Genomic DNA, 15,514 nt, shown 5'->3' with positions numbered 1-15,514 from the left:
ATTAAGAAATCAATAGGAATTTGTTAGAGAAGGATCAGGAACCAATTCAATGCACACTGTGGGCTGCAACCACTCTGAAAAACGGCTACGGAGCAAAGCTGGCTTTTGCTTTCTTTGAGGAAATTCATTCACCTGTAAATCATAGAATAAGAGACTCATAGAATGGTTTGAGTTGGAAGGGTCCTTAGGACCACCTCATTCCAACTCTCTTGCCATGGGCAGGTACATCCCCCACTGGACCAGGCTGCTCAAAGCCCCATCCAAGCTGGCCTTGAACACATCCAAGGAAGGGGAATCTACAGCTTCTCTGGGCAACCTGTTCCAGTGCCTCACCACCCTCACAGTAAAGAATTTCTTCCTGACATCTAATCTAAACACACCCTCTTTCAGTCTTAAGCTGCTACCCCTTGTCCTATCACTACATGCCCTTGAAAAATGCCCTAAATGGATGACTTTTAGCTATCATCCACCCCCTAAATGGGAGCAGATGCTGGTTGTAGGTGCGCATTAGCCCTTCCCATGGGAAACACTGCCCAAGGACACGGAAGGTAAGAACTTGTCATGCACAAATTCCCCACACAGAGCCTGGGTGCAGTAAGTAAACTAAACTAGGCTCTTTTGTTGACCTCTCTCCCATCCTGAGAGACCCCGGCGTGTAATGGAGAAAGAAAACCCCACATGCCAGAGGGATGAGGAGGGCTGAGGGACCTGTTCCTCACTCAGCCCATCTGCTTGGCTTGAACTGTGTCTGGCAGTTCTCTTCCAAGCCTGACTTTCATATGGTGCTGCCAAACAGACCCTGGGGGCATCTCAGGCAGGACTTGGCTTTGCTCACCTCCTTGGATTGCTCTCCCCATCCGCATCCTTGCAAAGCCCACGGTCAGGAGGGAGCTGCTCAGAGGTAAAAACCGTTCCCTGGCCCACAGAGGTACCACCAGACTAATTCTCTCATCCTTGGTACCACAGACATCCTTAATCCAAGAGCTGTGAAGGTAGCTATGTTTGTAAGGACCTCTGTGGTATTCTCCCAATGACAGTGATTGGGTCTTACAAAGAGAAACAGCTTTAAGGAGCTGAGACAGGAGTGGGTCAAAAGGCAGGGGAACAACAGAGGGACTGGGACACCACGCACGTCTCCCAGCCTGGCGAATCGCAGCCATGGAAAAAGGGCTGGCAAATCCACGGATGGGGAAGAACAGATGGAGTATAAATAATCTGGCAGCCTGCAAACAACATGGCGACTCACAGGCTATTAAAGCACAGCGTGTGGAGCGAGGGCCAGCCAAGCCACCGGTGCATGAAGGAGCCCGGGATTGCTTATGTTGGGATTTGGCTTCCAAGCGAAACCAAAAGCACGTTTGTTTTAAGCTGCTGCATCGGCACGTGCCCGTCTATTAACAGGGCGGATGGAGACAGAAAAAACCCTCTTGGACTTCAAGCCTGTTCATACAGCCAGGTCAGGATTTGTCTCTGAGCAGAAAGTATCCCTTGGGTTTCTCTAACTTAGGTTCAAACTCTTCCAGAATGACAAGTACTGGAAGAAAAAGCCCTAAAACATGCAAAATGTTTATTTAAAATCTGAGAGATGCTGTCCTCCTTTTTTTTGGGGAGGAGGGGGGGGGAAACCAGTCTTCAAGAAATAGTCAATCTCATTCTTATTACTAAAATGCACAATTCATCCAATGGAAAAATTATGTTTTAGAGGGAGGGAAGGGATCTTTTTCAATATTTGTCTTCATACTTTTGAGTGTAGAACTAGAACCACCACTCCACCACGAATTTCAGGGGGGCAAATGTCTGGGTGATGGGTGGTCCCTCCATCAGTCTCCTTGGGAGAGATTTGTCCCAACTGATTCCTTCCATATCATTAGGTTTGCCATTAATTAGTACTGATAACAGGAACCATCCAAAAGCTCCTGTTAGAAATAGGAGCACAGGGGCTGGGCATAGTGTAGAGGTATTTTTGGTAGAGAGAGAAAAATTTCAGGCTGGAAAAAACACACAAAAACTTTAGGAAAGGAGGAGCAGAGGGTGGAGACAAGAGGAATGAGACAAAAGGCTATACACCAGGAATTGCCACCTATCTTAGATAACACCCTTCCCTCCTAAGCATCAATTATTCAACAGAGTTCAGGTTAGACATGTGGGGAGTGACAGCTCCATCCAGGCCAGACACTTAAAATAACTGGGGGCAATTTGGAATAGGATGCCCATATGCAACACCTATGGAAAGATGATGAGCACCCCAAATCTTGGATAGGGTTTAGTTGCCCAAACAGAGGTGTCTGAGATGAGCTGAAAGACACATGAGGATCCATGACATCTGCACAGGACCCACGGATACAGCACAGGAGATCAGAGAAAGCATAATGGGATGTTTGAGAAGATCCCCAGCACGCTGTGGGCCTCTCTCTAGGAAACTAAATCCCATGATCTCTGTCCAGCATTCATCTTACACAAACTACTCGGCTATAACTCTAAAATACGACTTATTTGTAATATTAGGGCTAGAAGGTGAGTTGGGAGCATGGCTCCCTTTTAGAGAGCACCAGCAATGTCAGCACTGAAGCAAATCACTGAAATTGTCACATTTAACTTGAAATCAGGCCCTGGTTTGACCACACTTCATATCCAAAGCCCTGGCCATTTTCTCAGGTGACCTCTGAAGCCTAAGCCATCATTTATAACTGGTACTTAACCAACCATGGGGCATCCCTACAGCACCCTTAAATGAAAGCAGATAACAGCAAAGGACACATCTCCTTGGGTTGTGTCCTTTTGGAAGGATTTGTGCTCCTAAACCATTCAGACACCCTTGAAAATCCTGCCTGCATTTATTTTTCTGTTAAGGATCAACATGTTTTCTGAAAAGAGCAGAACAACAAAGTACCAGGTGTGCTGCAAAAAAGCTTTTGTGAAGAGAAAAAATTATTCCAGGATGTGCAGTTTGCAAAACACTATGTTTAGTAGCTGCATAATAGCAGCATTTTCTGGCAGTTGAACATCACGTTCCTTCTCAAAGGATCCTAAAGCATTTTACAAACACTTTCAACATATGGCCAAGTGTAAAATAGCACCAGGGAAAAAAAAAAAAGGAAAAAAACCAAGAAAATCCTGTATGCAGCTTTCTCCCTGATTTTTACAACCGGCTCATGTGGCCTGGTGGTTGGTGTCCTCTCCTTGGATGCCAAGGGGCATCGGGGTTGTGCTTTTGTAAGGGATTTTTGGATCTGCTGCTGAAGACCACCACATGCCAAGTTCAGCCTTGCCACACTTCTGAGCATTGGTAATTCAGGCTCAAATTCGTGGTTTATGAGTTCTCAAGGCAGAACCCAACACCAAAACCAAAGAGCATCATCACTGACAGCAGCAATGGGCTGACAGACCCTGAAGAGGAGCCACTTCTCACACAACAAACACAAATCTGCTTTCCCAGTAGCACTTCCTGGGACCAGTTTGATGTCACTGCCCAGTCATGCACAGCTCTAAGGACAACAGAAGCTAAAGCTGTAACCCAGCCAAATATGTACATGCTCACCACCCTCAGGACTGCTCATGTAGACCAAGAACACAACTATGCTCTCCTCAGTGATGGAATTCTGCAGGGAAATGTGGGAAAGGCAGAAGGTAACCCCTCGGTGTGCAGTTTACCATGTCTGCCAAAGTAAACATTCCCATCTTTCCAGAAGGTCTTTAAGAGTTGCCAGCTGTCAAACTCTGTGTTTTATATCTCATCTAACACATGACAGCTACAGTAGCACAGAGCCCAAGGCACCATGAAGAAACATTACTTCTGTGCTGGCTTTGCAAAAGTAAAATTAAAAAATTAAAAAGAAATTATTAAGACACCTTTGAATTCAACACTTTCTGCCAGGATCTGGGATTCTCCTTGAAGGTCCCACACATAAATATTGGGTTATTTTGCAAGATCAGTCAAGTTTACTTTCATATAGTCTCCTAAAGCCCTTCCTTAACTCATTACTAGAGGAAGCCATGCTCACAGGCATAGACAAGATCTCATATTTTCCTCTTTAATTAAAATGCACAAGATGGGGTTGATTCACCCTACATGGGCAGAATAAAGCGATGCCCACACACAAACCACTTATTCAGCCTCCTGCCTTCCCAGCACCAGGGGCTCAGACTGCACCAAAGACTAAATTCAGCCCATCTTGTGCTCAGCTTCCACATTATAAATACAGAAACCCTATTGACCTAATCCTGCCTTCTTGCCACATTTAGCCCAAAAGTAACTCTTCTCTTGGGCCATTCAAGCATTCCAATGTTTTGCATTGTCTTCTAAGAGGTTCATCTTTGGAAGCTCAAACCACATGGCACAGCAACTGGGATTTGCTGAATTCTAATTTATGACACTCATGCAATAATTAAAATAAGTGGGTATAAGTCTGGCATGCTGAGAAGAGGCAGCAAAACAGCTGTTAGTTATAAACTTCTTTAAAAAAGGATGTTTTATGAGCCTCATCACAAATATTCTTCACTCTTTCATACAGACAGGAATAAAATACATGCATCAGCCATTCCCTACCGGGATTTTAATTCCTGCCCCACACAATGTGTTTTTGATCTTCAAACTGCCAATGCAAACTTTAATAGGAGTTGGCAAATCGAGGCGTTGGATGAAATAAATGGCAGAGACTCAAAACTCTCCAAACACCATTTCCATCACAACACGGGGCTCCTCAACCCCAAATTCAAGCCCAAGGCCGACACAGTCGGCAGAGCTTTCACACTGGAAGCAAGTGAGCCACTGCCTGGGCCATTAGCAAAGCATTCCCAAATTAAGTTTGCTAATTTAAGTGCATCTCGGCTGGGTGAGGAGCCTAGATTCCTCGTGGGAAGCTGCTGGCATGTCCCTTCAGAAAGGGTGAAGGTGGTATGCAAGCCAGGATGGGGCACAATGAGTGCCTTCTTCCAGTATAAAATTAGAGAATCATTTAGGTTGGAAAACCCCTCTAAGATCGAGGCCAACCATTAACCCAGCACTGCCAAGGCCACCACTAAATCAAGTGCCACATCCACACACATACTGCAATAATTCCCAGGATGTTTTTGAGTACATCAGTGCAATGTTGCTTAAAGGGCAGGGAAGGAACCCAGAAGGTCTTCAGACTGATGGTGGGGAGGGCACTGTGATACACCAGGTCCCCAGGTAAGAGGTGACAGTGGAGACAGTGGGGCACAGCTGCGATTCCACACACCTCCCTGAGCATCCTCTTGCACCCACAGCCGTGCTGCCCATCACACTGAGGGTGTAAGTATTAGGAACCAGACAGGCACAGCTAGAAATCAGGATTATCTGGAGCTATCATGATTAACAGCAGTGCAGATTTGGATGGGAAATTAAAGCTGGTGCCTCAGGGCTGAAGCACGTCTCTAACTATTAAAAACCAGAGTGAGGGGAAAAAGAAAAAAATATGTGGAAATAAAATTATCTCCCTTTTCCACTACAGGTCCCTGAAGGAGGTTTCTCTGCCTTGTGGCTTGTGATCAGATGAAAATTTTGGTGCAAGGCTCATAGAAATCTGTCCTGTTTGTGTCAACTTTTATATTCGCAGCCTTACAACTTCACGGTTGTATATGATGTCTTTGCACAGGTCTAACAGAATAAAACACATGAAAAATAATGCTGGAGCAATCACTGCTGACCACCCCCAGCTCCTAGAAAACACTGACCATGAAATCACTTATCAGAATGGAAAGTCCATGCATAAAAATGTGTTTTATACAAGCACCCTACTTGTGACCTCTCATGGTTATGTATTAGAGCAAAGGCCTCTCCTGCAGAAGTTTAGCATAAGCTGCTAAATATTGCATGATATTTATTCATTATGGGCTCCATAAGTGAAGGAAAAATGTATGTATTTTACCTTGAACACTTCCATTGGAAGAGGAAAATTTGCTGCATCATTAAGGGATTTTTCCAGAGCGCATTTCCACTCAGATATAGTCTTCAGAGAATAGATATCTAAAGCAAAAAAAAAAAAAAAAAAAAAAAATCAAAAAAAAAAATCAAGAGGTGACTGTTTAGAGATCAAACATTTTTGAAATACTTAAGTTCTTATGTCATACAAATGGACAGTACAAGTGAAATGAACAGTCTGTATATTCCAAGTTGTACAGTATGGATAAATTCAACACAAAAGCAACTAGCAGGGACACACTGGAGGGATGATTTTGTTTTATATCCTGGAGTGAAACCCAGAAAAATGCACATCCTTCAATTACTGCAGAAGAAACGAGAATCGTATTATCTCATTACTTGAAAATAGCAAAAAACTCTCCTTTGATTTCTCAAAACACTTGATGGTTTCTAGTTTGGGGAGCCTCAGGTCTTCAGCCAATATTGGTTATATTTGAACAAAACAAACGTTATCTTTACTAAGGCTCCTGTTCATTGAAAGTATTGGTTTGGTTTTAATTGCAGGATTGCGGGTGGGGGGAAGGTATGTGTGGGAAGAAACATTTCAGCTAAATCTCTACCCAGACACATTTTTTTTGGCACCTCGCTCAATCCAGAGCATCACACCAGTTCAAAGACTCACACTCATGAATTTCCATCATTATACTTTTAGGCAACATCTTTGTGCAGCTTCACATTGCTTTCAGTGGGTTTCTTTACACAGGTTTAATATTATTAAATCATTATATTAACAAGCCCTTTATGGTTCAGTGGAGTGAAATGACTATGAATCATCAAAGGAAACAATGTAGGAAATAATACTGTGATGAACATTACACTGGATTTACTTCTGCCCTAGAAAACATATTGTTATCTTGCACATAACAAGTTATTGCAGAACATTCATATCAAGGCCTTAAAGAGACAAGATAGGTAGATAGATTTCAACAATTATTAAAATGGAAATGAACATTTACTCAGTAATAAACCTGATATGGAGTGAACAGTGTGGAGCTTTTCTTTTGCCAGTTTGGCTTCACACAATTACATCACAGTTCAATTTGGCCCAATTTGCATTTAAATTCTGTACATCTAAAAACCATACATATTTACTAGCTAGCAAAGATTTACTGCTGTATCTTACAATTCTGAAGGAGGAAATAAAAAATATGTACAAAAAAAAAAAGGAATTGGCAAGCACTGTTTCCACCTTGCTCTGATGGTACAAGGGAATTTTATGCTCAGGACTTTACAGATTTAAGACCTTATCAAAACAGGATTTGCAGAATCACTCACTGGAAGTGGATGTATTTATACTTCCACTATATCAAATCTCTCTACTTCAGAACAGACATCAAGGATATGCATATGAATTTAAACACCCTTAAAGGGAAATGTTAACCTTTCAGGGCAGCATTTTTAATTCCTCAGCTGTCTGGTTATTAATGGCAATATAGATTTCAAGCCTTTGTTTGCAGCATGTGCAGCGGTCACAAGTGTTAAGAAGTGCCCTCTTTATCTAATTGTTGGTTATTTTACAGCCCTGTTTCTCCACTTCTCCCTTACTTGCAGGAGCTCTGATCAACTTGAAGCGCAGGCAGGGGAACGACTCGCCCTGTTTCTTTTTGGTTTAAATGATGCCAAACAGGGAAAGACTCAACACAACATGATTTTGCCCCATGCTGCAGCCAGCCTGTCGTTTCAACCAACAAAAGGTCTGAGTTAAGGAAAACCCTGCCTGATGCCTCCCTGCTGGAAACAGACCCTCATTATCTATCGTGATGGCAGTGAAGCACAGGAAAGAAAGAAGTGGCATTTTGGGCAACTGTGCTCAAAATCAGTGAAAAAAAGCAGCAACTTCTTTAAGCAGTGTCAACAAACATCAATACAGAGGCAACTCCAGTGCTTTCAATAACCAGCAAGGAATATCATATGCGCATTTAATTAGTTGCAGATCACTTATGCTGGCGAGTATATGGACACTACATTGCACGGTTAAAAGAGCATAAAGCATTTTATTTAAGTGCTAGGGTTGCAGGTAATTGAACCAAGTGTACTGTGTCAATTTGTATTAGGGTTAACAAGTAGTGAGCAATTAAAACAACTGGCAATTTGTCTTTAAACAGAAAGTAACATAAAATGAGACGATCTCGTCCTGCATAAACAGCTGAGCTAAGACCATCAGCGGCTCTGCGTCAAGCAGCCTCTGCCAATTTTCACTAGCAAGAAGGTTTATTTGGGATTCAGATATACAACTGAAGGAGAAGATAAGCTATGACCCCTTTGCTTTGGTTAAATGGGCTCATGAGACATACAAAGTCCCTGGAAGCTGCCATTTGGAGAAGACAGCCAGAATCACAGCATGGTTTGGGTTGGAAGGGACCTTAAAGATTACCTTGTTCCAACCCCCTAAGGACCTCTTGCACGTTCTTGTACATTAAGTGGGTGTTAGGAAGCGAATGGCTGCAGGAAGGAGACCTCTCTACCCAAAATACTGTATATGTTTGGATCCATGGGATCTCCTCTGTCTGAGATGCTCTGCATCTCAAAAGACTGACCTCAAACTGCTCTGTAAGATGAAACCCAACCTGACATATCCCCAAAGGTGGATCAACAGGGAAAAATCACAGCTCAGACATAAAGGGAAATAGAGCTGAGGGTGGATATGCAGCATCCAAGTTGAGGGCAGGCAAAGCACTGTCTGAGGCTCAGAACTGATGTATAACTGAACGTCCTTGTTTGACAGCAAGGGAACACACAGCCTGATTTGGGAGGAGCTGCATGTCCTCAGCATCTTGTCAGAGGAGATTCACAACAGCTTTGATATACAGTCTAAGGCTGTTCCTGTTATCAACCAAGGAGTCAGACACTGAAAATTTAGACAACCAGGTTTGTGTTCATTGGTTTCAAACCCCCCGAGTAAGAAAAGTAGGCTTATGAAGATGTCATTTCATCTTACCTACGTAGACACATCTCAAGCATCCCCTTTTCTCCACCCATCATAAAGAGAAAGCAATTGCTCGTGCTGAACTGTATTTTGTGTCTACACTACAGCAGGTGAAACTAATCCCTGGTGTGTAAAAACCAACATACTGCCCATAGACCCTCTCCTTCCTAAGAAAGTCCACACCAGGTCTTTTAAACAAAGGTCTTTCTAGTCCAAATCCTCTTTAATATAGAAGTAACTAGCAAGCATGTAAGCAGGCAAGGATGTATCCCTGGCCACTGGTCTTTAGGAAACTGCATTCTTTGCCAGTTTGTGTAGTAGCTTCATCCTTGAGTTTCTTTAGTGCTTTCTGCTGCCAGCATCTCGTCCTCATAACTCTCTACTGCTTCCCTGCCTGCTTGCTCCAAGATTCTTTTTGCAGACACTGTAATTTGAAACAGATCCCCCAAGACCAGCCACTTGGCTCTTTTTTTCTCTCTTCTTCCTCTGATTTAATGTCTCATACACTTTACTCATCCATTGCTTCATGAGTATGTAGATGTTATGTGGATATCAAATGGCTGATATACTCCACTACATCAGAAGTGGAAAAATCAGCATTCCTGATGGAAACTCATCAGATTCCCATTTCTGACTGGCTACTCCCTCAGTGTAGAGTCTGACAACTGCATAGACCAGAAGGAGGTAATCTAAGAAAGATCCTTAAGGGCAGTGTTCAGGAGAGGACTTGTTTGAAAACGGGTTCAGACCAGAAGGGTCTTTTCTCAGCAAACTCCTATGAGATCCAACTTTAGGACATGTGAAGTAATGACCACCTATTTAAGGCAATGGAAGTCAGGAAGAAGATCTGGGTATTGAATTCATTAATAACAACACTCACTAAAAATTGAATGAGCAGAAAAATGCCAAGGAGAGGAAACTATCAGATGAAGACAGATGAGAACAAGAGAGAGAAATTTCAAAAGCAGTTAATCAGGAGACGGGATTCCCTGGTTTCACAGAAATGTAACTTCAGCAAATAAAGAGTCCAGTAACAAGTGTAAAGACAAGTGAAAAAAAAATGAAAAGAAAAAGGACAGGGGTGTATGGAATCCATAGGGAAGGAAGCACAACAATAAAATGAGGAAAAAAGGACAAAAGGAGGAAAGAGCAGAAAGTGAATGAAATAAACAAAGAGGAAGCACAAATCTCCTTCAGGTCATTTCTCTATTGATTCACCAAACCTATACAGGCCAAGAGGGCTCAAAGGCAGGCAACGGGAAAGTGTTCCTCTTTAACACAAATACAAAGTTACAGAGTAAGCAACATTCATGATCTCCTGCATTCCCATCTAATTTAGAAGTGATGGGGAACATTAATTCCTACCTATCAGTGAAGAAAAACACAGGTTTCCAAGTAGCATTCAAGAGCCAAGTCCCAAACAAACTTTTGGGCACGATGATAGCATGGATGGGGGTGAACTCTCTGAACCAGGTGTGATGGGCAGAAGCCACATCAGAAATATCCTCCCAAAGGAGGGCTACCTTTCTGCTGCCGTTACTCATGGTAAAACATCACCAACAGCACAATGGAAATGAGGCACAGACCTGCACGAGCTGTTCACCTACACAGGAAAAGGTCGCTCAATTTCTGATCCCAGACTGGCTCGGCTGCAGTCCCAATCCCTCCCCATTAAAGCTGGTTTGAACACTAAACTCAACCCTAAAGAGTTTTTCTCCAAGCTGTGATCTCCCAGTGTTGCATACTGACAGATTTGCAAAAATCTCACTTCCTTGCAGAAAATGCAGGGAAAAAAAATCTGTGGTATTTTAAATCTGAAGGATCCCATCTACCCTTACTCAAAGGAGCAAGGTTATATGGCCAGCTCAAAGGCCAGGCTGGATCGGGCTTGGAATAACCTGGTCCAGTGGAAAGTGTCCCTGCCCACGGCAAGAGGGTTGGAACTAGATGATCTTTAGGGTCCCTCCCGACCCAAACCATTCCAGGATTCCATTATTTTCTCAGCTTATAGCAGAGGACCCCTCGATGTGCAGTTTCACACGGACAGGCAGACAAACCCAGCACTCTCACTGCACTTTCTGACTGCATTGAGACCATGAGGGTCTCAAAACACTTTCTCCAGCCCTGGGAAATTTCATGGAGGTCTACTGATACCCAAGAGAAATGTGTGTGGCCATGGAAAGACACATGGGAAAGAGGTCTTTGGTTGAGGGGAAAGCAAATGGTGAGTATATGGTGAGAGGTATCGCCTAGGACTTCATTAGGACAGCAGAGGACTGGTTCCCAGTGAGGCCTCCCTCAGGATGCTTAAATTATGGCCAGAAAGACCTGGCCCCTAAAACACCACTGAAAAGGGCTGGACAAACAGGCACATATCCTTGGACTATCCCTACCAGCTCTGCTTCTTGGTGGAAAACTGCACAAACTGCTTTGAATGGACACTGCATCCTTCCAGGAGTGAGCTAGAAGTAAACCGAATTTATTAAATAAATTTAATAGAGTTTACCTGACCCACTTTGAACCCAAATCAGATGGCTCTCATGTTGCCACATGTGTCACAGATAGAAACTACTGACAAAGCAATGTGAACACTGGAGAAGCAGAAACGGGTTGCATTAGTATCTCAAAACATCAGCGAATGTCAAAAAGGAAGGTAATATTTTTAGGAGGCTCTTTACCTGCAGGTGGGTCCATTCTGTATTTATTCTCTTGACACCAACCGACTGGTCGAAGTCTGCAATCCAAGTAAAACAACCACTGGTCATAGGATTCAGTCTCCTCCAATCCCACATAGCGAAGGCGTAATCTTCCTCCAACATTTTCAACCACACTAACTATCCAGTACTGAAAGGGATTCTGGGAATCCTGCAGCTCTATTAAGGAATCAACTGTAATGAGGTCTACAGGGTTTTTTCCTCGCAGAGGCTGTTTGAATAGAAGCAAAACTCCTTATTTTAAACTTTATTTGAAGACTTCTCAAGGAAACAGATGACAGCAGAAGATTATTTTTGTTTTTCACACCATCATCCAAGCGATCAGCAAACAGTCTGTTCTTCCTCTATTTTACCCAATGTCTTCCAAGTGCAAATTCAGAAGTAAAACAGAAAACAACAGTTGTGCTAATTTCTCAATCGACATCATCAACAACAACAAAAAAAGGAATAATAAAAGGTGGAACAGCTCATAAGGCACACCCACTTGGGATGCTCCTGAACAACTCAAAGGATTTCAAACCAAGTTCTCATTGATTGCAGTTGATAAGAACCAATCACAGGACTGGACCCTGCCATTTACCTACAAGATGACCACTTTGGGCATGACCCTGAAATTTCATTCTGTACACTCATCTTTTCCACCAAAGGGTTTATCTCATTCCTACCAGCATGGGGAGTAAATGATTCCCCACAGCCATGGATCCAAGAGTCTGTGGTGGTTATTCCAAAGCTCAAAGCCAAGAGCAGGTGGTCTCAGGATCAGCTTAAGTGGTCTTAGGATCAAAGGCCAAGGCCCACAGGATTTACTGGGTCAAGCCACCATGCCCAAGAAATCCCAGTGGCTGAGGTTATTTGCTTCCATTTAGTATTTTCTGTGATCCCGGGTTTGCAACCATTTACACATGGGTGTAACTTTACACCTGCAAAGCTGCCAACCACAGGCATTAAAAAACCATGAGATGCTTTACAGAATGACACCTTTGGGGCTCTGTTTTTGTTTTGTGACTCTGACATCTGGTTAGATTTCTTATTTTTTATTAAAAGCAAGTTTGAATTCTTACGCAATGTGTCGATTTCAGGGCTTTAAGAGCAGCATTAAAAAGACCCCAAGATTTGGAAGCATTGCTCCCCAAAGGAGATGCTAAGCAAAGGCAAAATATATTGAAAACAAGGACTTTTTTCTTTTCCTGTGTGTTCGTCCTACTTTTACTTAATTAAACAATAGAAACCTCTCACATTACTTTTAAAAATATTAATACTGTAAATCAGAGTCAGTCCAGGATGGTTCTTTCTAGTAGTGGCTACAAAACAAAATAGGGAGATAGCCTTATTTTTAAAAAAGTTCCTTTTCCTGTTGAATTTCAAAAATATTCAGAATTTTGAGAAGTAACTGATTTTCATACATCTCTCTTTATCCAAAAATGCAGGCAACAGAATGAGAATGTGATAAAAAATGTAATTAAAATTTTCTAAAACCTTATTACACGTACAATCTTAACCAGCTTCATGACTAATAGATATTTCTCAGAACAACATATTTGCTATTATAAGCTACTTTACAGTGTAAGCTACAAGCATCTGTATAATCTCTTCAAATATTATTTTATGGCAAAATGCAGCATCAAAATTTAATAATATAATAGAAATCCACTTTAATGTGGGCTTTTTTTTTTACTCTCACACAACTGCTTCATTGCAACAAAACATTCTTTAATAGGAAACGATGGTGTAACGATTTAACTTATTATAATAAATCCCTGGCAGTATCAAAGTGAATATTGCCTCTCTGATTTGTGTGCTAAATTTTAAGCCAAGGGGTTGTCACTTACCCCACGAGAACTGAATGGCTAAGATTAATAATCAGCTTGCATGAAATATTAACATTTACCATAATGCAAGAACTCTTGATATGCATAGCCAGCATGTAGAAAAAAATGTTTAAAAGTAGCACTACATATTGATTTAACAGAGTAACAACAATCTGCAGCACTCAACAACAGCAAATCTGTCAACAGGGGCCAACATGCATCGCACGACACAGACAGTACTGAGCACATAAAACACCAGAAGAGGGTCAGAAACTGTTTCAAGTCAACACAACGTTTTCTCTCTCTGCATTTCTGCCTGGGGCTACCTCTTTTCTCTGCCTGAGGAGAGGTTTGGAATACACCAGAGATGGGGGTTGGACACCATCAGCTTCTTGCATATGCCAGCTGGGAGTGGTCCAGGAATGGGGATGCAGCAGGACATGGATTATCTGGGGTGTGCAAGGGCTGTTCATCTCTCAGACTGGCAGGGGGTGGGCAGGGGAATCCCTAATGGTAAACTATTAATTCTCCCTGCCAGGCACCTCATACTGCACAGGCACATGGAAAAGGGATGCAGCCGTAGCTGGTGGAAGTGATCAGGGACAAAATGATCAAAAATGGTGCCTGGATGCAGACTTGCTTCCCAAAAGGCAAAATGAGTGCTTACACTAAGGTAAACCACCTGTATGCCTTCACTGTCAGCCTAGAGAGGGGCAGAGAGAATGATCTCCTGCAGGACCATCTGTCACCTCTCCAAATGCTCCCGCTGCATTCACATGAGAGCAGCGGAGGCCTCGATGGAAAAGGCACTCTCGTACCAGAGTTTCAAGGTGAATCTGTGGGATTTTGGTCCAGGATCTGAAGGAACACTGAGGCTGCCCCAACTGCAAGTCACCCCTTGAATATGCTGCACAAACTGGACTCTTGGCTTTATGGGTGCATCTAAAAACAGACTCTTCTGCTCTTCAGACCACTGATGCCTGAGGCCACCTCTCCCAGCTCCCTTGCTAAATGTCCTTGGGGGAGCTCCTTCCACATACACATAAACCTGACAGTGCTCCCCATCAACCTACTAAAACCCCCTCTCCTCCAACCTGTGTCACAAGATCACAGAATGGTTTGGGTTGGATGACCTTAAAGGTCATCTCGTTCCATGGGCAGGAAAACCTTCCCTTAGACCAGGTTGCTTAAGGCACCATCCAACCTGGCCTTGAACACTTCCATGGATGGGGCAGGGATGATTTGAAAGCTCAGGTCACTGGTTTGGTGGATCTAATGGGGCACTGAAGGGCTGCATCCTCCTTCCTATGGGTCCCCTACGTGCTCTCCTTCCCACCCAGTCTCTTTTGAGTACCCAGCTTTCTAAGCACCACCCTCCACTCAAAGGCCAAAACAAACCACCCATCATCTCTGGGTCAGAAGCAGAACCAGCAGAGTCAAGGCAACGTTGCCACTGACTTTTGGCCAGTTCTGGCTCAGATCCCAGCGAGATGGCACACAGACAAACCAGGAGCAAACACTGCTGCAGCACTCACACCACGACACCGTATGGAGAGGAACTGCAATCTAATACATACACCTTCCAGCAAATTGGCAGGAGCCGTCCGGGCGCCGGTCAAATCGTGGATGAGAAACTCCGTCCAGTCCATGTATTTCTCTTTGATTGCTGGGGAAAGAGGAGGAAAGAAAAGAAATGCTTAGCACAGCAGACTGCAACGACTTGCCACGTGTACGTCACGCAAAGGACTTGCCATGTTTATTAAGAAGCAATTCTTCACTGCGAGAGGGGGGAGACACTGGCACAGGTTGCCCAGAGAAGCTGTGGATTCCCCATTCCTTCAAGTGTCCAAGGCCAGGTTGGACGGGGTTTGGAGCAACCTGGACTAGTTGAAGGTGTCCCTGCCCATGGCAGGGGGTTGGAACCAGATGGTCATTAAGGTCCTTCCAACCCAAACCATTCAGTGATTCAGTGATTTTAGAAACATCTCCTCGGGGCTTAAAAGCTCTAAACCTCTGGATACAATTGCAATTCAGACCAGGAGAAAAGCTGGTTTGTTGTCCAGACCCTTGGGCAACCTGTGCACACAGTTAAATCCCAAAGTAAGGGAAAGTGTTGCTCCACTGT

General features: G+C 43.3%; 1 protein-coding gene across 2 annotated transcripts in view; it reads right to left on the bottom strand.

Annotated features, from left to right (window-relative positions):
* SFMBT2 (Scm like with four mbt domains 2) overlaps positions 1 to 15,514 on the bottom strand; it is a 100,677-nt gene that overhangs the window by 52,866 nt on the left and 32,297 nt on the right. Inside the window, exons 4-6 of one of the 2 annotated variants that reach the window (XM_064656551.1) lie at positions 14,967 to 15,055; positions 11,546 to 11,792; positions 5,889 to 5,986 (exon numbers count right to left, since the gene is read on the bottom strand). In XM_064656551.1, coding sequence (XP_064512621.1) covers positions 5,889 to 5,986; positions 11,546 to 11,792; positions 14,967 to 15,055 — 434 coding nt within the window. Of the gene's footprint in view, positions 1 to 5,888; positions 5,987 to 11,545; positions 11,793 to 14,966; positions 15,056 to 15,514 lie in introns of those variants that run through there. The other variant, XM_064656552.1, reaches the window with a different exon arrangement.

This window comes from Pseudopipra pipra, chromosome 5 (assembly GCF_036250125.1).
Source record: "Pseudopipra pipra isolate bDixPip1 chromosome 5, bDixPip1.hap1, whole genome shotgun sequence".
Classification (NCBI taxonomy): Eukaryota; Metazoa; Chordata; class Aves; order Passeriformes; family Pipridae; genus Pseudopipra; species Pseudopipra pipra.
This window is presented reverse-complemented; position numbering and strand designations above follow the sequence as displayed.